Genomic DNA, 24,546 nt, shown 5'->3' on the forward strand with positions numbered 1-24,546 from the left:
CACTTAAATCTCCATTTCTAAGTACACATGAACGTAGTAGCAAACCATTGTTATGTCTAAATCCTTAGACAATCTACAATCCAATTCATGACAGTCTTAATTCACTACTTACTTCAAAAAGTAGGGTCGACTATGGATATTTTAATAATCAAATTATTAGGGAAGTTAAAACATGCAAATTATGAAACACAAGAATAAATAATTGACAAGGTAGTAAACAAACTCATAAATAACTCATATTATTATATCACCAAAATCAATTACATTTATTTTTGCTACAAATTTCAAAACTAATCTAACTATCAAAACTAATATCATCTCTCAGCCCGATGCTCCTAGCATGCTGAGTGTGTTTTGCTTTAGTCATACCCTTTGTGAGGGAATTTGCAGGATTCTCTTCAGATTATACCTTCTTCAGGATGAGGTGACCTTCTTGTACTCTATGTATGATGTAATGGTACTTTTTTGTAACATCTCGAAATATCAAGAGTTGAGTTGAAGGGCTAAAAGTGTAAATTTTGAAGGGTGACTCGGCGAGTCCATGGATAGACTCGGCGAGTAGGGTTGCGACTTTGGTCGTGTGTCAAGTGGCCTACTCGGCGAGTCCAAAGATGGACTCGGCGAGTAAGTGCTGAGTGGAGAAAACCCTAATTCTTGGGGTTGAGCCCTATATAAAGAACTTAACATCCATCCCCCTAGCCTCTTTACTCATCTTCAAGTCCAGAAACCCTTAGCATTCGTGTGTGAGTGGATCAAAATGCATTTGGGGGCTTGAAGGGTAATTGTTGAAGGAATCTTGGGAGTTTGGAGGCTTGGAGCAAGGGGTTTTGCTTGGGTTCGAGTTTCATTGCAGTTGGGGCGTTCTTTTGAGGTAATATCTCGTTCTTGGGCTGTTTCTCATATGGATTCATCATTTTTGGGGTTTATGGGGAGCTTATCTTGGTTTGTTTTGGAGTTTGGAGGTTAGATCTGAGGTTACTACCTCAGATCTGGAATGGAGAAGGTCTTGAGTGCATTAAAGTCCCTGTGTTTGAGTGCTTAGTGAAGCCATCATATCCCAAACCCTAGCTCTAAAGTGTTTAAGGCCTAGATCTCTTTGGATTCATGTAAAGTTTGCCACTTTACGTGATGGATGGGTTGTAGGAGGCTAGATCTATGTTTTGGATCAATTGCATGGCCTGGAATGCTTCTGTATGGATTCAGACCGGTGGTACTCGACGAGTCTCATAGGTAGACTCGACGAGTTGCTTGAAGATGAGCTGGAACTCGACGAGTTGAATGAACAACTCGGCGAGTAGGTTGAAGATAGCCTTAGACTCGACGAGTCTGTTCTTGGACTCGGCGAGTCTTGTCGAAAAGTCCCAATATTTTCTGGTTGAGTCGAGAATCGGTGAGTCAAGGGATGACTCAGTGAGTTGGACAGGACAGAACTCGGAATCAGTGAACTTGGCGAGTCAGTAGGCCGACTCGACGAGTAGGGTCAACATGGAAGGTTGACTTTGGCCAGGACGTTGACTTTGATCGGAGTTGAGTTAGTTGACTTTTAGAGGACTATCAGGCTAAGTGTCGCTTTGTTATTGGTAGCTCGGAGAGTAGAGGAGCAGCGTTTCAGATGGTGGTTGGTTAGCAATCCAAGGGTTACCAGCAGGATTCAGCAGTTCAGGTGAGTTTCCTTCCAGTAGGAACGGGTCTAAGGCCACAATGCCGGCCCGTTCAGTTAGCAGTAGTTTTCGGACTTCGGTCCAATGCAGTAGTTAGCATGTTTGATGCCTTCGTGGTTCAGATAGGATTATGTGTTATGTGTTCCGGGCTACGGCCCGATGCAGTATGCAGTATATGTGTTCATGCTAGTTGATATGTTATGCCATGCTATGTTCAGTCAGTTTCCGGACTTCGGTCCGATGCAGGGGGCAAGGCCCCAGATAGTCCGGACTTCGGTCCGATGCAGGGGACAAGGTCCCAGTCAGTTTCCGAACTTCGGTCCGATGCAGGGGGCAAGGCCCCAGTTAGTCCGGACTTCGGTCTGATGCAGGGGGCAAGGCCCCAGTTAGTCCGGACCTCGGTCCGATGCAGTGGGCAAGGCCCAATATGTGCTTTATATGTTCTTGTATGGTATGTGGTAGTTTGGGGGAGCTCACTAAGCTTCATGCTTACCGTTTCAGTTTTTCGTTTCAGGTACTCAGTTTTCAAAGGTGGAGCTCAGGAAGATTGCAGTGCACACACCATAGACAACTAGCCTAGGATGTTTTACTCTGATAATAAGTTTGTATTTCAAATTAATGCTACGAAATTATGTTATGATTTATGATACGGTTTTTATGAATATGGTTTTAGTAATATTTTTAAAAGAAAATTTTAGTCGTGATTTTTGGGATGTTTCAAGTTCGTATCAGAGCCTTGGTTTGAGGGATTCGGATACACTTCGAGTGTATCTGAACTCAAACTAAGGAAATGGTAAAAGGTTTTCAAAAGAAAGACATTTTCGAAAGAAATTTTTAGGAAAGAAAGAGTTTTTGAAAAAGAAAAAAGAAATTTTAGAAAGAAAAGAACTTTAAAAAGAGAAAAGGGTGTGGTGCATGCAATCAGCCGAGCTCAAGTAAGTACCCCAAAATACCCATACAATTTTATGATTTGATTATCAGTTAATAGTACAACATGCTAGATTAGGACTAAGGATCTAGGGAGGATGCCTTATGTGCCTGTTATATGTGCTTTTGATGTGCATGATAGTGTTGAATAGTCAGCAGTAGGATAGCCTGATTAGGTTATGCTTGAGTTTATGAGTTGTGTTGCATGCTAGTTCAGATTCTTGCTATGTGGATATGATTGCTTGAGTATGTTATGGTTAGATTTTTCCCTTGTCCGAATGCTGCTTGCTTTGTGCATTGTGGGATTCTGAGTAATGGGAGTTAGCTATTAGGTGGATACGACACATCACATGTGATCAGGGTTGAATAATACCAGAGTGTTGGATTTGGTCCTATTCCGCAGCTCTCGTTTAAGTCTAACCGTTGTAGGAACGAGTCCTTTACTTGAAGGATTATCTGAGCCTCGTCACATGTGATGGTATCCAAGTGATGGCTGATTGGCATCACAATGAGACCTTCAGTAGCTGAGGGCTGGTCTGAATGGAGTCAGAGGTTTCCCTAGGGCAAGCCTAGGATAAGAGTAGCAGAGATTAGTAGCAGTAGTAGTAGAAAAGGGACCCGGTGGAGTCAAAGCAGTTCTTGAGGAAAGTACGGATAGATGTGGAAGGTTGTATGGGCCCGTACTACTGAAAGCAGAGGATCCGTACTCGATTCGGGAAAGGCTGAGACAAGACCGGGAAACTGGAAGTGAGTATTTCGGTATGGTGACATCACAAGAGGGACCAGCGGGCGGATCAGGCGCCGGAGTGGGATCAGGCTCGAGTTTAGGGACTGAGTAGCTTGAGGAGCGGATGAGACAGTTGATATCAGCTGAGGTTACGCGCAGTATTCTAGCTCAGACTCCTGTGATCTTTGGCACGGTCAAGGAGGGTATATTGGAGATTTTGGATGAGAGGTTGGGAGCCTTCCGTACCGAGATGATGGCTTTGTTAGGAGCGCGTACCTTGACGTTTATGGAGTTCAGGGCTTGCGGGGCACCAGATTATCATGGGGCTAGGGACCCCATCGCTTGCAGCAGATGGTTGGCTGATGTTGCCAACGCATTTCATACGAGCTGGTGTCCTAAGGAGGACAAGGTCAGACTCGCTTCCTGTCTTCTGAAAGACAGAGCGAGGGATTGGTGGGAAGAGATTGGTCATGCTTTGGGTGGTGACACCGCGTTGGATGCGATGACTTGGAGTGACTTCTCAGCTAGGTTCAGGGCGGAGTTTTCACCGATTATTGAGGTGCAGCAGTTGGCCCGGGAGTTTCAGGATTTGACGCAGACTACTGAGACTGTGGCGGAGATCACCGCCAGGTTCAGGGAGAGAGCCCTTCTTGTTCCGCAGTATGTTGTGGATGAGGAGATGAAGAAGGCACGATATCATGAGATGCTGAGGGATGACATCAGGGAGTTCGTGAGCAGGTCCGGCTGTAAGACGATGGAAGATATGATTTCTCGGGCCAGGGAGAGGGAAATTGATTTGGAGCAGATCCGGAAGAGGAAGCCGGATGAGGTTCAGGTAGTCGCAAGTTCGGGCAAAAGGCCCAAAGGATCGGATTCGAGATCGAGGGATTTTCAGGACCGCAGTCGGTGCGAAAAGTGAGGCAGGGCGCACGGGGGCGCGTGTAGGAGTGGTAGTGGTGGTGAGTCTGGTTGCTTCAGGTGCGGTCGGTCTGGTCATTTTAGCAGGGGTTGTACTGTCACTGTCACTCAGGGATCAGATTTGATATGTTTACACTACAATCAGCGGGGCCACAAGGAGGCCTAGTGCCCGAGTTTGTTTTCTGCTGGACAGGTGATGGCACCTACCCCTGCAACCTTGAGGATCACGGGCGACCGTTAGGGCCGTGTCGAGGCGCCTGTAGCGGGAGGCAGGACTTTCCAGATGGCTACTCTAGAGATGCGAGCAGCGCCGGACGATGCAGGTATGCGACTTCCGTTTCAGTTCTCTTATTTTGTGCATGATTATATTGTTACGGTTCTGCATCATTATCGGTTGAGCATTTCATTTTTTGAGCGGTTTGATTGTGATCGAGTTATATGCCATCTGCATACCTTGGATATTTGGTTATTAGATAAGTGTTGGGTTTTATCGAAGAAAGTTACTTAGGGTGCAGTATTGTAGCATGCCTTGGAGGGACTCGATATGTCTCGCTAGCTCGAAGCCGTATAAGTATTAGAAATGGAATGGTTAGATCCCTAGCTATGGTAATCGTGGGATTCCTCAGCAGATTAATTATGGAATGGTAGCAAGGATTGGGATTTCTATTCATTGAGCAGCGAGGTGTGAGCAGGATCGAAGTGGGGGAGAATTCTCTGAGTATGCGAGGGCAAGAGCACGCTGACCCGGAATGAGTGCACAATCTTTGAAAAGAATGGATAGTAGCATAGCAATGGGTGGATCAAGGAGTTCAGAATTGGGAGTTTAGGGATCTTCCCAACAGTTAGTTCATGTAATCGATATGGTTAGTAGCTTATTGGGAATCCAGGTTGGAGGACCGCCGATAGGACTCTATTGAGTCGGGCGAAGGATCTTGAAAAAGGTTAGCACGAGATGTTCCGTATTAGTAGTCGGGGGTAGAGACAGCATATAGGGTTGTGTGGATTCAGGAGTTGGAAGTTTGGAAACTTCCCCAATGTTAGTTTCATGTTATGGATTAGTAGACGGTTGGTTTGGGGATCAAGTTGAAGAATTCCTCAACGGACGTTAATTTAATCAAGGATATAAGATGTCGAGGTTGATGTAGCATCCGATGATTGAGGACTGATGTTGAGAAGTCAGGATGAGGAATTGCTAGCAGATCTAGGGATAGTCAGGAAGTCCCCGGAATAGTGATTCGTAAGCAGTCGAATAGTAGTAGTAGTGTTGTAAGTCTGCGGGGGTAGCCGTAGCGTACACTAGCAGTCAGATATTAGTAGTAGTGTTGTAAGTCTGCGGGGGTAGCCGTAGCGTACACTCGCAGTCAGATAGTAGTAGTAGTGTTGTAAGTCTGCGGGGGTAGCTGTAGCGTACACTAGCACTCAGATAGTTGTAGTAGTGTTGTAAGTCTGCGGGGGTAGCCATAGCGTTCACTAGCAGTCAGATAGTAGTAGAGTGATGTAAGCCTGCGGAGGCAGACGTAGCGTTCACTAGCATCCAGACAATATTAGGGAGTTGTAGGTCTACGGGTGTAACCGTAGCATTCGCCAGGTTAATAGACAGCATGAGCGCGTTATCTAGACGCAAAAAAGGGGAAAGCAGTAGTACCCACCAGTTCGTGTGCAGCAGCGTGCGTATATAAGTCCATGGGTTAGATTTCGAATTTTCCAGAGTTTAGTCATGGTTGAGCTAGCCATGCGACAGATGGATCGTCAACACAGTCATGAGATCAGGGAAGCAGTGAACCATTGGGATTCATGCATGTTAAGGGTTACCATTAGCCTGGGAGCCATTATTATAGTATTGGATTTGTTGACGATTGGAACCGGTCGGTTGGATCGGGAGGTCGTTAGGACCACAGTAACAGGATGATTAGTGGAAGCTAGTTCTAAAGAAAGGTTTCGTTCCAAACAGTTCAGTGTTTTAGGCAGTTCAGTGTGTCAGGTAGTTCAGTGTTTCAGGCAGTTCAGCATTGCAGGCAGTCCAGTGTTTCAGGCAGTTCAGTGTTTCAGGCAATTTAGTGCTTTAGGCAGTTCAGTGTTCCAGGCAGTTCAGTGTTCAGATGTTTGTAGTATTTTTGAGCAGTATTAATTCTGTGTCGGGCTGCGAGTTCAGCCTTATTAATTGGACCTGGGTGGTCTCAGTTCATCCGAAAGTCAGATGTGGAATAGTAGAATTCAGTCTGTAGTAGTGCGAGTATGCAGGTATGGAGTTTTGGGATTCCCAGCTTGTTTCGGTGAAGGAATTGTGTAGCAGTGGTTCATCCTAAGTGATGTTTTGAGGGTCGTCAGTGTGATGGATTTTCCTAACCCGAGGGTGCTAGAGCTAGTTCAGCATGTGCATGCGATTGCAAGAAGAGAACTCATGGGAGTTGCTCTGAAGAGTGTGTCTTTCTGTCAGCATGGAATGGATAGAGTTGGACTCGGATCGGAAATCGGGTGGTGTATAGTTATTTATAGCTCATATGGGTCGAGTAATGGTTGTGATTTGGAGCAGTGTTGCATCATGAGTGGTACTCAGTTGTTGTGTGTGGTTATCAGAGGGTAAAGACGGTGCCCGGTTTGAGAAGGTGGTCAGGACACCGATAGGAAAGAGAAAGTGAGTTCGAGTTTCGATGGATATGCCTTGAGGGAACTGGTCCGGTTAAGGCCAAGTGGTGTGTTGTGGGAGTATTTTTGGAGATGAGTTGTCGTAGGCTTCGAGGACGAACCCTAATTTAAGTGGGGGAGAATTGTAACATCGCGAAATATCAAGAGTTGAGTTGAAGGGCTAAAAGTGTAAATTTTGAAGGGTGACTCGGCGAGTCCATGGATGGACTCGGCGAGTAGGGTCGCGACTTTGGTCGCGTGTCAAGTGGCCTACTCGGCGAGTCCAAAGATGGACTCGGTGAGTAAGTGCTGAGTGGAGAAAACCCTAATTCATGGGGTTGAGCCCTATATAAAGAACTTAACATCCATCCCCCTAGCCTCTTTACTCATCCTCAAGTCCAGAAACCCTTAGCATTCGTGTGTGAGTGGATCAAAATGCATTTGGGAGCTTGAAGGGTAATTGTTGAAGGAATCTTAGGAGTTTGGAGGCTTGGAGCAAGGGGTTTTGCTTGGGTTCGAGTTTCATTGCAGTTGGGGCATTCTTTTGAGGTAATATCTCGTTCTTGGGCTGTTTCTCATATGGATTCATCATTTTTGGGGTTTATGGGGAGCTTATCTTGGTTTGTTTTGGAGTTTGGAGGTTAGATCTAAGGTTGCTACCTCAGATCTGGAATGGAGAAGGTCTTGAGTGCATTAAAGTCCCTGTGTTTGAGTGCTTAGTGAATCCATCATGTCCCAAACCCTAGCTCTAAAGTGTTTAAGGCCTAGATCTCTTTGGATTCACGTAAAGTTTGTCACTTTACATGATGGATGGGTTGTAGGATGCTAGATCTATGTTTTGGATCAATTGCATGGCCTGGAATGCTTCTGTATGGATTCAGACCGGTGGTACTCGGCGAGTCTCATAGGTAGACTCGACGAGTTGCTTGAAGATGAGCTGGAACTCGACGAGTTGGATGAACAACTCGGCGAGTAAGTTGAAGATAGCCTTAGACTCGACGAGTCTGTTCTTGGACTCGGCGAGTCTTGTCGAAAAGTCCCAATATTTTCTGGTTGAGTCGAGAATCGGTGAGTCAAGGGATGACTTAGTGAGTTGGACAGGACAGAACTCGGAATCAGTGAACTCGGCGAGTCAGTAGGCCGACTCGACGAGTAGGGTCAACATGGAAGGTTGACTTTGGCCAGGACGTTGACTTTGATCGGAGTTGAGTTAGTTGACTTTTAGAGGAGTATCAGACTAAGTGTCGCTTTGTTATTGGTAGCTCGGAGAGTAGAGGAGCAGCGTTTCAGACGGTGGTTGGTTAGCAGTCCAAGGGTTACCAGCAGGATTCAGCAGTTCAGGTGAGTTTCCTTCCACTAGGAACGGGTCTAAGGCCACAATGCCGGCCCGTTCAGTTAGCAGTAGTATCCGGACTTCGGTCCGATGCAGTAGTTAGTATGTTTGATGCCTTCGTGGTTCAGATAGGATTATGTGTTATGTGTTATGTGTTATGTGTTCCGGGCTACGGCCCGATGCAGTATGCAGTATATGTGTTCATGCTAGTTGATATGTTATGCCATGCTATGTTCAGTCAGTTTTCGGACTTCGGTCCGATGCAGGGGGCAAGGCCCCAGATAGTCCGGACTTTGGTCCGATGCAGGGGGCAAGGCCCCAGATAGTCCGGACTTCGGTCCGATGCAGGGGACAAGGTCCCAGTCAGTTTCCGGACTTCGGTCCGATGCAGGGGACAAGGTCCCAAACAGTTTCTGGACTTCGGTCCGATGCAGGGGGCAAGGCCCCAGTTAGTCCGGACCTCGGTCCGATGCAGTAGGCAAGGCCCAGTATGTGCTTTATATGTTCTTGTATGGTATGTGGTAGTTTGGGGGAGCTCACTAAGCTTCGTACTTACAGTTTTAGTTTTTGGTTTCAGGTACTCAGTTTTCAAAGGTGGAGCTCGGGAAGATTGCAGTGCACACACCATAGACAGCTAGCCTGAGATGTTTTACTCTGATAATAAGTTTGTATTTCGAATTAATGCTACGAAATTATGTTATGATTTATGATACGGTTTTTATGAATATGGTTTTAGTAATGTTTTTAAAAGAAAATTTTAGTCGTGATTTTTGGGATGTTTCACTTTTTTCGATATGCCTGGACTTCCAGGATCTCATGTTTCCTTTATTAAAGTAACATCCCCTTCATTATCGTTGAACAGTTCTATAGGCTCCTAAATGGATGGAACGACTCCGAGATCTCCAATGAAGTTCCTGAACCAAGCTGCTTCCTTTGATCCTTCACTCGCAGCTATGTACTCTTATTCACAAGTGGAATCAACCACCATGTCTTGATTGGAACTCTTCCAAGTAACCGCTCCTCCGTTCTATAAGAACACCAAACCATATTGAGAATGAAGTTGTCCCTATATGTTTGAAAGCTAATATCATTGTAGCACTTTAATTTCAATGTATTAGTGCCACCAAGCACTAGGACCCATTCCTATTTCCTACGCAAATACTTGAGAATATTTTAACCGCTATCCAATGAGCGTTACTCGGATTTCGCTGATGCCGACTAACCATGCTCAAGGTAAACGATACATATGGGAGAGTACATGTTATTGCATACATGATCTCTCCAACTGTCAAAGCATAAGGGGCTCGACTCATTTCCACTATCTCAACATCAGTACTCGGACAATAAGTCTTACTTAATTTGGTATTGCTCAGGATAGGTAGTTCTCCCTTCTTGGAATTTTCCATACTTAAACATTTTACCAAATAGGTACTTTGACTAAGTCCAAGTAGTCTTCTCTTTCTATCCCTCAAAATCCTTATCCCTAAAATATAGGCAACCTCACATATATCCTTCATAACGAAAGACTCTCCAACGCAAGACTTAACCTCTTGTAGAGTTGGAATGTCTTTTCCTATGATTAGTATGACATCAACATATAATACTAACAAGGTTACTATACTCCCAATGGCTTTGACATATATGCAAGACTCATCTTCACTTCTAGAAAAACCAAACTCTTTGACTTTTTCATGGAAGCAAAGATTCCAATTGCGAGATTCTTGTTTTAATCCATAAACGGATTTCTCAAGCTTACATACTCTATTAGGGAACTTGGCATCTATAAAACCCCCTGGATGACTCATGTAAACATCCTCAGCTAACTTCCCATTAATGAAAGTGGTTTTGATGTCCAGTTGCTATATTTCATAATCATGAAATGCAGCAATGGCAAGCATAACCCTAATAGATTTACTCTTAGCCATTGGTAAGAAGGTCTCATCATATTCAATCCCTTAGGTTTGAGTAAAGCCCTTCACAACCAGTCGTTCCTTGAAAATATGTACCTTTCCATTTATGTTTGTCTTCTTCTTGAAGATCCACTTGCATCCAACTCTTTTTCAACTAGGTACACGGTCAACAAAATTCCAAACTTGGTTGTCATGGATGGACATTATTTCGCTGTCCATTAACTCATTCCACTTTGTAGCCTCAGGGCCTGCCATTGCTTCCTTATAAGTTAGTTGGCTCATCCAAATTTACCACTGTACTATCATTGATTCCAACACTCCATCCTTTTGGAGTTGGGTGATGCGTTTCTTCTTAATGTGCTTAAGAAGATAATGCCACAATGATGCTTTTCTTTCCAAATTGAAAGGACTTTAAGAGAAATGAAGTGGATCTTGAAAATAAGACTTGATTTTTTTCTTTTCCTTTCATCTCGAGAACACGAATGTTTATTTCCCTTTATTGAATTCAAATTCGGAAACACAAAAATACAATCTTCTTTCTACTTCTTTTATCTTTTTTTCTTTCCCATTTTTTTCTTTATTAAAACTTGGGAACACATCGTAAGGTTTCCACCACTAGGCTAATTCCACAGACTCTTTGGTGGTAGAGGGGGAGAAAAAGTTCGAGAAATTAGGGGTTTATGAGAATAAAAAAAGGTGCACAGAATTTTAGTTAAGAGAACGATAGCACCTATAGATTAAATTAGAAATTAAGCGGAGGTCTTTTAAATTTTGGGAATTACGAGCATGGTAAAAATTTGATTTTCCAGAAACTTATGACCGTACAAAAAATATGTTCCATAAACAACAATAATATATTGGCTCAAAAGGAAAAGGAACAGTCCCCCTAGCTCTCGCTAGGGGGCTCGCTAAGCCCTTAACGAGAGAGAGAGAGAGAGAGAGAGAGAGAGAGAGAGAGAGAGAGAGAGAGAGAGAGAGAGAGAGAGAGAGAGAGAGAGAGAGAGAGAGAGATGCATACTGGGAAGGTGGCTGAAGTCAATCGGAGAGGAAGCCAAAATCGACAAAAAAGAAAGTTGATTTTCCAGGACTCCAAAAGGGAGAGACGGGAAAGAGAGAGGAGAATTCATAGAAACAAGTGAGAAATCATTTTTTTTTTTTCATTTGTCCACCACTTTTTCGAATTCTATATGTTCCTTAATTTTCTTTTTGGGGAAAATGAATTCAGTTTTGTTTTCCATTCTCTCTTTTTAATGTTAAACAAACAATAGAAATAAAATCAATTCAATTCCATTTTTTTTTAATTCCGTATCAAACATGTCGTAATGGTAATTTTCCTGGCAAAAGAATAAATTTCAAATTTGAGAAAAAAACTACTCAAGATTTCAAGAGCATGTCAAAATATTGCTTAATTAACAAATCTGAAGTTTCAAAAAAAAAAAATCTTTCACTTTTATTGAAATCTTAAAAAAACTAAAAAAAACATCACAAATAAGATGTATAAAAGTTATGAAGGCATAAGGACATAAAATAAACCATTTGATTAAAAAATTGATGTACATAAACATTTTAAAATGACAATTTTATACAAAAGTTTTAAAAAAAATAGTCGATGTAAAAACGAAAACGAAAAAGATACATATTATATATTTGTTTAAATTCATGATGGTTATTTTGGAAATGATGGTTGTTTTAGCAAAACCCCCAAACTAATACCTTCTATGGTCATTTTTATGAACTATAAATAAATGTAATTCATAAGACTTTTTGAATCTAGTTAAGATACATTATATGGATTGTAACAATAATTTAATAAAAATATAATAACTATAACAATATATTAATAATATAACAATATAATTATGTAATAAAATAACATAAAATTAAATAATTCACTTTTGTATTTGCAAGCGGAAGAGTGATTTTGGCCTTTTGCAAGTGATTTGCAAGATTATTGCCGTTCAAAATTTTTACAAGATAATTAATTAGCAAGGGTCATGCCCTAAATTCTATAGACTAATTAATTGTTTTGGAAAATGGATTAGGAAAGTAGTTATCTATTTGTTTGTTTTTGTTTATATTTAAATAACTTTCTTATATACTATATGATTAACGGATAAATTTATTAAAAGTGTTCAAATATTACAATCAACTACCAAGTATTCTAGGTTAGATCTTACTTGACTATACATGATATTTAGATGACAAATAAAAACATAAAAATGATTTAGAAGGATAATTATCTTTTTATTTTGTTATAAATTATGTTCGTATACCATTGACCATCGAACTATGAAAAGTGTTCAAATGTTATGATTTGTAACTAATATTCAATTTTGATGATTAAGTAACTTTGTAATACATATTCGAAAAACAAACCACCATTGCTAACTTCATTGAATCTTGTTCGAAGAACTTGTATCAACATCTGCAGGTGTATGTCCTATGAACAAACCAACATGACCCATGAGCTTATCTTTTCTTGAAAACGTCGTCCCACAAGAACACCGCCATTTCACATCCCCACAGTGCTTCTCATGAGTCCTTAAATCCGAAAGCACAGAGAACTGCTTCTGTTGACACCTCTTACACGAATACATCTTCGGACAATGGCTCCTTTTATAGTGATTCTTCATGCAAACCATCGACTTCAGTGGCTGAAACTTCTCATGCTTACGATTCCATCTACACCCTTCTTGCGGACACGAATACTTTCTTGCTGGTTTCACTGTTGTGCCACCATTTAGGGGGTTCGATAAAGCCGCAGTAGACTTATATTCGTCTCCATGCGCCCTCATGTGCATGCGTAAATTCGCATCTCGTTTGAATCCTTTACCACACACTTGACAATAGTGTGTATATTTCGCTAACAAATCGGCTGCATCCATTTCTATGATGTCGTACCCAATTCCACTTTGTCTATCTCTTTGAACCTGCAACTCTTTCCGCTTTTCTAAAAGATTGTCCTCGTTTCTCATGTTAAAGTTAACGATACCGAAACTTTTCTCTACTCCACCGGAACACTTAAACACGTCGTTTGGTTGGTCAAACTGGTGATCAAACTCATGGGTGTTGTCAATCTGGTTGGTAACAGGAGTACTACCAATGTTTTGGCAAGCGAACATGACGTTAGACGCGATCACGATGATTTCTTGTAGCAAACCGGCGAGGTTCTCCATGTTAACGGAGGTTGATGAGTTGGAAGAAGTCATGGATTGAGTTTGTGTTTGGGTGAAGAACATGTCGGCGATGGTTTGAACCTGCTGGGCTTTGTCTCTGAGGATCGAGAGGTTGAAGACGATGGAATCGTTTGTTGGTGATTGTAGAGAGGATGCAAGAACATCCTCAAACGTGTTTGAGAAACAATAATTCGGGTGGGCCGCCATTTGCAAAAGGTTGTTTTTGGTGGAAGTATAAAAGGAGGTATTTATCCGTTAAGTGTCAATTTTCTAAATTATTAAAATTAATGGAAAACGATTAAGTCAACTTATGAGTAGAGTTAAACCCATCACCAATTACGACCTTCCTCACATAACCCCAGCAACCACAGCGTCACAAATCATAATATTCATTTTCAACTTATTTTTAATCAAAGTCGTTGTAAACTAATCCCATAGGCATATGTAGTTATGTAATTTTATTATAATTTCCAAAAAATAAGGTCTATTATGAGAACTGTTTACATGTGATTCATGCATGAGCAGTTTAGTTATCTAGCTAGTTTCTAAAAAGTTATAGTAGCAGGATGACTGGATATGCTGAATACGGTATAATCTTTACATCAAACCTAATGTCAAACTTTACATCTTACTGTTGATTAATTGTTAATTTATTATGTTGACATTCCATCCAGTGTGGCTAAATCTCAACGTTCACGTCACTAGCGGTTTCACTTTCAACTGTAGACAGGACCAATTCTTTTATGACCCGCTTTATAAATGGGTAGAAGTTTGTCCGGCTCACGTGTTTGACAACATATTGCCTATCGTTCTAAACTAACGAAATACTGTTAGTTTCATTATTAAAAATAGAAGAGTACAATTACAATGAAACATTGAAAGTAAAGAAAAAAACAATATAAATAGAAAAACTAAATAGGTTAAAGTTAGCTAAATGGCTAAAGGGGCCAAACACAGGGCGGTCCTAAGGGGGTCTAAGCCATTAGTGAAACACACTCTGTATCTTGTGTATACTTCTTACCTACTTTTGATATATATATATATATATATATATATATATATATATATATATATATATATATATATATATATATATATATATATAACATAATCTAAAGAGAGAGTGAGACTAATAACTCACCTTATCAGATTCTGAAGACTAATTGTCCCACTTTGGCTCATTTCCTCAATTGATGCATCTTAATCCATCTTTCTTGCTCTTAGGCCTAATCGAACATACATACAAGTTCTTAATATGTGTCTTAGCCTTTCAAGATCATTTGGCTCTTAAAGTCAAAATGACCACTTAATGAATCCTTAATCTAGCTTTTCATTATCTATCCATTAATCTCATTCAATTGATGAATTAAGCATTCTACAATGTTTAATTCATCATAAGCCAACTCCAATGCATCAATTACATACATAATCATTAGTTATGGTTTCAAAACCTAACTCTCATCTGATTGATCACACTCATAGGATCACATACAAGCTTGTCTAAGGCATCTAACTACCTTCTTTAACAATACTAACAAACTTTCTTAACATAATCTAACTCCACTAGCTCAATTAATCAAAACACCGTTAAAGCCCTACTGGATCAAAATAGTTTAAATGATTACCTCACGAGCTTCTTTTCTCTAATCCAAGCCATATGCACCCAAAATCGTCTCTTGATCCTTCCGCACCCTTCAAATCGTTGAACGTTATAGGTGTTTGGGGTGCAAAATGATGAGTATCGAATATCTCGTTATTAGTAGCGTAACGATAAAAAGACAGACGAAAATGGACATTGGATGAAAAAGTTATAAGATTTTAATGGACCAATCATGTCCCGGCCTGTTAAAAATATAATTTTAAAAATAAAGTCAAAATTAGCCGACGGAGTCTAAACAAAAGTTGTAGAGTACGTCTCCACCTACACTTGGATATAAAGAACGTCAAAAACGGAGTTCAAATGAACGAATTACAAATTATAATAGCATATTTACGTATTAAAATAAAGTATAAATCATATATATGTACACACACACACACACACATATATATATATATATATATATATATATATATATATATATATATATATATATATATATATATATATATCATTTGAAAGGTATCGACGATGTGGTCATTATAAGACTAATGTTGAGTTCTTTCGACATTAGTTTAGTACAAATATCATTAAATCCATTTAAAATAGTATTAAAGAGAGGTGTTTAGTTGTTTATATAACTAAATGTTCATTAAGTAATTATGGAAGGTAGTTTTTGAAAATTTAATTAGTATAAATAAAAGCCTTGAGCTCTTATATTTCTTGCACCATTCTCTTGATTCAAGAGTCTTTCTCTCCTTATCCCCCGATCATTTCGGTCCCTCGTGATTCGACTTCTCTTTCTATAGTTTTTAGTATAGTAAGGTGAGCGCTAAAGCGCTACACGAATATTTCTTAGAAAGGTTCAGCGACGAAGTTCTGCCCCTGCAGAGCCCGACTCCTAGCTAAAATCTCATTGTAAGTAAGTTATGCTTACCTTATTTTAATATAGCTTATATTTAAAATTAATATTGTTATTATGAAGTTATAATAAAATTTGAGCTATTATTATGACTTATATAAGTATCGTTATAATATCTTTTTAACTACTCGTGGTACGGGAATCTGGTTTAAATGACCGCATAGGGTTGTTGGATTTCAGAAGTGCTATACGCCAAAATGGTCCTGCCCTCCAGTGTTTTATGTCTAGCCCATGTATGTACATTGTGGTTGGAAAGTATTGTTTAAACGTTTATATAATAATAATATTAAAACTAATAATTAGTCACGGTAAATATTAGACTAAAATCTAGTGGTAATAATACTAGGTTTCGTCGAAGGAAATTATTTTAAAGTAAACGAAGCGCTCTCCGAGTACCGAGTCACCACCTTCTCAGGTGAGTGCATAGTTACTTTTATCTTACACATATATATGAAGTATTTTATATAAATTACGTGCTATGTGTGCATATTATCTGAATACTTGCTGTCTATGCTGGATGAACGATTTTATACATGTTTTAAATGATTTAAACTGTATATGTATTTTATATCTACGATAATGTTGGGGTAAAACATGGGTAGATGGAATAGATGGAATATGAGTTTGATGATGAATTGAGAGGTGTTATAGACCACGAGGTGGGAGTGAGAGGTGGACGATGTGAGAAGCATTTTCTCAAACGATGGCCCCGTCATTCAGCAGAGTATGGATGACAGCCACAGACTATTCTAGACAGTCCAGTGGAACACTAGCAGGATCGCAACCTGTAGGTGTTGTGAACAATGTGTTCACCTGGTGTACTCTAAAACTTGGCGACCATGCAGACTTGGTGCCTAAACCTTGGCGATAATGCAGACCTGATGCCTAAACCCTGGCGATTATGTAGACCTAGTGCTTGTTGTGTAAACCTTGGCGATCATGCAGACTTGATGCCTAACCCCTGGCGACTATGCAGACTTAGTGCCTGTTGTGTAAACTGTGGCAACAATGGACTTCGTTCCGATTCCTTAGGATGATCCTTAGGAACAAATAAACGAGGAATAGCTGATTCTTAGGGTAGATTCTTAAGAATAAAGAAGATAATGGGGATGGGTAATTGGGTTGATTGATTAATTGTTTAAACATAATAATTATATTATTGTGGGTTGAAAACCCTATGTACTCACCAGGTTTCCCAACCTGATCCACTCAGTTTATTTATATCACAGGTGTTGTTATGAAGTCACATTACACTGAGAGATTAAGGAGATATAAATCACTAGTGATAATGAATGTAAGTTCTGTTTATGCTTATGTTTCTATATTGACAATGACATCCCAAATGTTTTAAAATGAATAAAAATACTTTTCTTCAGAAATGCTTTGATAATGTATTTATCATGCTCTACTGGGAACAAATGCTGCAACATTTTTATTAAAAGATGTACTCTGATTTTCATAAAGCATAAACAAAATCGGTCTTTTCTGGCCGTGAAAACAGGGATGTCACATAAATCGGTTATGAACTCCAAGAACACTTGTTGTAACCCACTTTAGCCATGGGGTTATGTATATATATGTAGTAATCCAAGAGTCATGAGTAAACCCTAACCCATACACTTTGGGTTATGATCAATATTTCACGTGGGCTAACTCTTCATGGAAACTTACATAAACTTAGTCCATCATGGATCACTAGCCCAAACCATATATATATATATATATATATATATATATATATATATATATATATATATATATCATTGATATACAATTAGTCTCCATTAATTTAATTAGTCTCTTTTGATCAATAAATTAATTTCAAATTGATTCTTAATCAATACTAATTAAATAATATGATTTCATATTAATATATTAGAAATTATAATATATTAATAAATCATAAATAACCTCTTACTCAAATATACATCCTCAAATTGTCCTGGTGATATGCAACCCGAAATGAACCATGCTACTCTCGGGTCAAGTACATACCAATTATAATTATGGGCTTAGACACCTAATCCAATAGTCTCCTACTTGGATAAGTCTAATAACTATTATTGCAAGTACGACTCCAAAATCCCGACTAGCAATCGTAGCTCTTAAAAGCCGCGTTCGAACTCTGACCTAGTCAATGATGCGTCCATTTGATAAGGGATCATATATTCCTCCATTCTAGATATCGTATGGACGTGAGACATGGATTATAATCATTCTCTCTGTCTGTTTGTTGTTTCCTGATTTCCGATTTATGACGACCAACTAATTGAACAAATGAAATCATTCCAGGCTTGGCCAAACACTTAGGGTGTCATCACTTAATCATCGAGGGGCCCACAAATATCGCTTTTATTCCTCTAAAGGAAAAAGGAATGGATAAACTTCGACTCAAATGGTTGCTTGTACTTACTCATCAAATCACACACAAGAATATGTTTTATAACACCAAGTTACTGGTGAGTTTACATATTTCAATGTGCAATCGACTTGTAAATTACAACTCACATGTCTTGGTTTCAAGAATATAAGATATTATCATCTCACAATCACTTGTTATAAAATCCATGAAGTGATTCAGATGAGCGTGAGTTTAATCCAATACTTAAATCTTATTACACAAGTACTCATGAACACTGCAACAAACTTGTGATATGTCTAAACGCCTTTAGACAATCTACAAACCCATTCATGACACTCTAACTTAAATACCTACTTCTAAAGTACGATCGAATGTGGATGGTTTGAATAACCTAGTTATTCCAGAAGTCAAAACATGTCAAGTGAAACACAAGAATAATAAAATCCAATATGGTCTCAGAACTTTTGAATATAAATAAAACACCTTTTATTTAATCACTATATTGATTACACATTATTCATTATATAATTTTTCGACTAATCAACTTAATACTTGGATTAAAAAATAGTTATGCCATTCTCCAAGCATGCACACTATGTTTTCCTATGGTCCTTACTTTGTGAAATAGATCAATTTACAACATTTAATTGATGCTCATTTCAAAATTCCAAATCCATATCGTAAATGTAAGAATACCAATTCTTGCCATTTGCTATAATCTATTAGATTTTAAACTTATATGCAATGATCCTCTTATAATGACTATGCACAAAAGTTACATAGACTTGGCAACAAACATTACAAAGTATTCTAATGGTGAGAAATTCCATAGAAACGAAGTCTCATATTCAAAGTACATTCCTTTGAACATCCTTCTTGCATTTAAGTTTTCTAATCTTACACATATTTAATTATTAACTTCCACTTATGGTAACATTTCCATATTCCCATTTTGACTATCACTTCTGAATAAGAGTTACCACTTCTCAGAGTATGTCAATATGGTCCGTCCAAAATTTACAGTATACTTCCAACTGTCCATAAACAACCAATTTTTGGTAAACCTCAGATTGTCCACAACAATTGCTTAACCATTTTAGTCACATCTCATTCTAGGCCCTTTTCCCTCTTAATGCCCTAGGCATACAGAAAATTAGAACGGATTGATATTATAGCATATGTAATTGACCCTATACCCAAAGCATATGGGATACGATACATAATATTTCACATAAAGACATGATACTTTACCAGTCTCTTGCTATAATATTTCCATATATAGAACTTCTTAGTTCAAATTTTTTCAACATGATATTCATATATATCCTTAACTAAATTTGATTAAAAACTCAATCTAAGCTTTTAGATTTGAAATGAAGTATGAATTCCTCTCCCTTAATTATAGCAAAACAACTTTTCATACCCTGCAACTTTGCAAATTGAAACTTTTGTTTTCTATAATTAACATTGCTAACTTGCAACACTTAACGTAATAATTTTGCTCCCACGAGCATAATAATTACATTCTTATGAGCATAACACTTACGCTCCCACTGGCTTTGACATGTACCCAGAAATAAGCTGGACTTCTAGAAATCGATACTTGTTGACTTTCTTACCAAAGTTCAGATTTCTGATACGAGATGCTTCGATAAGACTTTCTCTAGGCTTCTCAAACTCATACACTTTTCGTTAAATAGCTCACATGTGTGTATAAACAATTTTAGAACTTAAAACAATAAGTCTCAAATGTTTAGACCTTTTGATATTTCTCACAATACGAACGATGAAGATGGATGTCGTAATCATAATCGAATTTGAGAATGCAAATATCACAACTTCTATCTCCTTAAAATCTACTTAGTGAAAGAATTTCCTCACAATGATTTTCATGAATTGGAGAGAAACCTTATGACACTTAGATTTTATGGTGTATGTGCTCCTATCCATGTGAATTTGTCAAAACCATCACCACAAGACAAGGTTAGTGACAAATCCAAACTCATATGGATCGAACTTGTCCAAACTCATAGTGACAAATCCTACCATTCCTTCCAGGTTGTCATGCAACCAATTTAGAACTCTTAGAACTCACATGCATAGTCAACTTTAACTGGACTGGCCACAAAAACAAGAATATGTCAACACGATAGGTTACAAGCCTCAAGTCGTATGCTAGTGATAGGTTTACTCTTGATCAGTTCTTTAAACTTGTAAAGATCTTTAAGACTCCTACTGACCTCTTGACATATAAGATTCTTTTTTTCAAGGAACTTTACTTAACAACCAAATATTCAAGAGTTAGTGTGGATTCTTATCAAGAATAACATTTCATATAATTGGTCTTAGTTGGTCTTTGTTTTATCCAAAACATCACAAACATCAATTTCACACATACAAGAGTAAGAAACATTTTAATCTACATTTGATGAGTGTTATAAACCTTTCTTAAGATTATGTCACTCAAGGCACAATCTTGGAGTGCTACTCTAAGACTTGATTTTAGAACGAAGTATGATTCATCTGTTTGATTTAACCATTTCTACAATTCATGATTCCTCTTCATAGCCATACAAATGCACTAAGATGTCCTTAGAGGATCAATTGTGATATGGTTTTTCATAATCATTAATATGATCATAAAACACGATACAAAAGTACTCTCCTATCCTTTCAGATTGGAGAAACTTTTATCTTTCCGCCTAATTTGATTCTTCTTATTCGTTCTGCTACTCATTGAAACTTTTTCAATGATTTAGAATTATACTTAATCTTGTAATCATAACCATATTTACTAAACTTTACTAAATCATGACGAATAGTCTTATCGCTCTTTGTGGTGGACCTGACCAACACACAACTAAGTGTACCCGATCGCCTAGTCCTTTACTTGAGTCACATATACATGTGAACAAGGAATTAGTCTTAATTTCCCAAATATGAAGGTTCTCATTCATCACACTATACAAGTTCCATGATTCCGAGTTTCTATCCAATTGAAACTTGGGTGATGAGAATCTTTCCTTATTTGGTAAATTTTGACTCTACCACAAACAAAATAATCAAATCCATTTTCCAATATTGTTATCAATGGAAACATATAAACAATAATATTCACAAATGCCATTGTAAGGAGACTTAAAATAAGATAAAATTTAAAAAAAAATTCTTTATTTATAAATGTGCGGAAAAATTGTCCTTACAATGCAAATAAAAATGAAAACTATGCTGTTATGTATTCTTAAGCAACCTATCATAACTCTTAATCAGTAGCTCAAAATTTTGATCATTGAGCCTTGCAATCGAAATCCATCTCTTCGCGATCAGTATCAGCTTACTCTTCCTTTAAGCTTCCTGTCTTTTCTTCGATTCTACAAAAAGTCAAAATGTAATTACATCACATCATGTATTAAGAATCTCCAAATAGAAACTTAATAGAGTTAGATAGTAAACTTACCTGACGTAGAGTCAAACATTTTGACATTACCATCTCTTAGATCTCTCAGGTAGTCAGGGAAACTTCGCTTACAATGTCCCTCTAAATGGTAGTAGAAACAAATGGTTTCTTTTGCATCAGCACATGAGACAATCCCAGAACTAGCATTTCTCTTAAGTTTAAACTTTTTGACTTTAGTCAATTTCTCTCTCCTAGGAGAAGAAATTATTTTTGGATTGTCACGGTTGTCCATGGAAATTTGGGAAGTAGATCTTCCAACCAACTTTGCTTTACCAGTGTGTCAAATCATTTCTGATTCAACAACAATAAGCAAATACGTAAGATCAATAAGGGTCATGTCATGGTCTGTCATATAGTAGTCCTTAATGAACTCACTATATGACTCAGGAAGTGATTGAAGAACCTAGTCAACAACCAACTTCCTCGAGACAACGACACCCAATACTCTCATCCTGTTAATATATGACTTAATCTTCAAGACGTGAGTACATTTAGACCTTCCATCTTGATGTTTCATTGCAAGTAGGGCTTGAGTGACTTTGAACTTTTCAAGTCTTTGAACTTGTGGGTTAGGGTGAATTATTGGAGGAGGTGGTGGAAGTGAAGCATGATTTCCATTTCCACAATCCAATTGTGGAACATCATCTTCAAGAGGAAAGCTTATTCCAAAAGATTTGGGAACACCATAGTCATCTGAACTAGACATCTACAAGGGAGAAATGCAAGTTAGTTGATTTAAGTCCTTAGTATAACACCCAAATGAAATATTAAGGCTAAGACCCAACACAGTATTTTACAATTCAGAAGAGGGACGCCGTAATCTAATTGCAAAATATTTGAAGGTAGGTAAATGATGATTTACAATTTCCACCATGAAAATGAAAATGAACTTTAGGTTTTAAATGAATTCAAATTCCTAGATTCTTTGAGATTCATTGAACTTTTCAATGGCATTTTTAATCTCAATTATGCCCTTCAAATTTGTGACTGGGATGTCGAGGATCACAAACAAGGTGTGAATAACCATGCAAATTAGCTTGGTACTCTCGATGTCATTTATCACCTAATCAATGTGCCAGTTAACCACACACGCTCCATTGATCTATGACAAACACCGAGCTACCTTTTTCCACCCTTGTTTGTCCAAGTTTGTGTGTTGGTTAACTATACACGCTCCACTAACAACTTGGGAAGATGCAAAATGCAATTTCATGGGTTAGCATCAAATTCACATTTTTCTTAAAGTAACTAAGATTAGGAATTTATGAATTATTTAGTTACTTTATAATTCATTATACTTTTAATGAGGGTTTAGTATCCTATCCTACCCATTCGGCTAACAACCGTCCACTAGTCAAGGAAGTGGCGGGTGAGAGTGGACACTCATTAAACCACCATTTTATAGGCAGTAACCTTATACCTCCTTATAGACCGGTTTCGTGAATGAGGCCTACTAACGGTAAGACTGATTTGTCTTATAGATATTATAATTATTAAACTTTTAATTTTATATAGTATAAGGGTGTATTTTAAACTTTTAAAATACTAAGTGGTTTAATCTATTAATTAAACTATACTCTTAATTTAATTGAACTTAACCATGTTATTATGGAATTATTAATTTTCTTTTAATTAAACACTTTAACTAATTTAATAAAGTCTATAAGGTGCAATTTGAACCATTAAAAAAAACATCAAGGTTCTAAAAAAATTCAAAATTAAAAACTGTTTAATTAATTTTTAATTTATGAACCCCAAGAGTTACACCTTTTAATAACAAGAGTTTCTTAATTTCAGACTTTTCAAATACCAAAAACTTGAGGACAAAAATTTGTAACTCTTTAAAACCTTTTGGTTTTCCATAACTTATGAGTTAATGTGGTTTTTATGAAAAAAAATTCATGATCCATAACTTAAGGACGGGTTATGAAGGACTTTAAAAACATTTAAGATCAATTTTACCAAGCAAAATTATCATATAATTTTTTCATGATCTAAATTAACTCATAAGGCAAGATAATTCATATCAACAATTTACAAGCTACTTTGTTTATCATATAAGCAACAATTCACTTAAAACTTTGACAATTATCTTTTAATTGGAAGAGTATCATCATTACCAAATCATAAAATACAATTTTTATGATTACAAAATAGTTTGTGGTAATGATCCTAGTCCAATTCTGGCCAAAAACTCAAAAATTTGAAACCATAAGCACCTACTCAACAAGTGCCTGAACCTGACTTGTCGAGTTGCCCTTTTACTAAGTGGACTCATCGAGTCAGCCCGTGGACTCGGTGAGTTCATCAGTCAGAGGTCAGAAAATTGATTTTTTCAACTTTGAAAATTAACAAGTATCAAATATAACAAAAAACAATTGTAGGCTCTGATACCACTATTGGGTTTTGTATACTACAACATCCTATGGTGCACATACAACCCTAATTCTTTGGATTTATGTTTTCTCTAATTATACATGTAATGAAATATCCAAAGCATAAGCCTACAACTAGCATATGATTTGACACTTGAATCATAAAATATAGTAAGAATAATTACCTCTTTATTGTAGCTTGATGTATTTGGACTTTAAGAACTTAGCACATCAAATGTGATGCCTCAAATGGTTCACAACACACCCTTGAACAATTGGATGACTTGAGAGAGATTACTAGGCACACAAATCGGTTATGAACTCCAAGGACAGTTGTTGTAACCCATTTTAGCCATGGGGTTATGTGTATATATATATATATATATATATATATATATATATATATATATATATATATATATATATATATATATATATATATGTAGGAATCCAAAAGTCATGGGTAAACCCTAATCCATACACTTTGGGTTATGATCCATATTCATGTGGGTTAACTCTTCATGGAAACTTACATAAACTTAGCCCATCATGG

At 37.8% G+C, this 24,546-nt stretch overlaps 1 protein-coding gene across 1 annotated transcript; it reads right to left on the reverse strand.

The window, feature by feature from the left end:
* Positions 1-12,398: 12,398 nt before the first annotated feature.
* Positions 12,399-13,512, reverse strand: LOC144999969 (C2H2 and C2HC zinc fingers superfamily protein). The gene has a single exon (XM_078959111.1). The coding sequence runs from the start codon at positions 13,482-13,484 to the stop codon at positions 12,492-12,494; it is 993 nt and encodes a 330-aa protein (XP_078815237.1). The 5' UTR covers positions 13,485-13,512; the 3' UTR covers positions 12,399-12,491.
* Positions 13,513-24,546: the final 11,034 nt, after the last annotated feature.

The sequence above is a fragment of the Lactuca saligna genome, chromosome 6, assembly GCF_052625555.1.
Source record: "Lactuca saligna cultivar CGN05327 chromosome 6, ASM5262555v1, whole genome shotgun sequence".
In the NCBI taxonomy this organism is placed as follows: domain Eukaryota; kingdom Viridiplantae; phylum Streptophyta; class Magnoliopsida; order Asterales; family Asteraceae; genus Lactuca; species Lactuca saligna.

Excerpts from the sequence above, each read along its gene's own strand:
- LOC144999969 (XM_078959111.1), bottom strand. The coding sequence starts at position 13,484 with ATGGCGGCCCACCCGAATTATTGTTTCTCAAACACGTTTGAGGATGTT.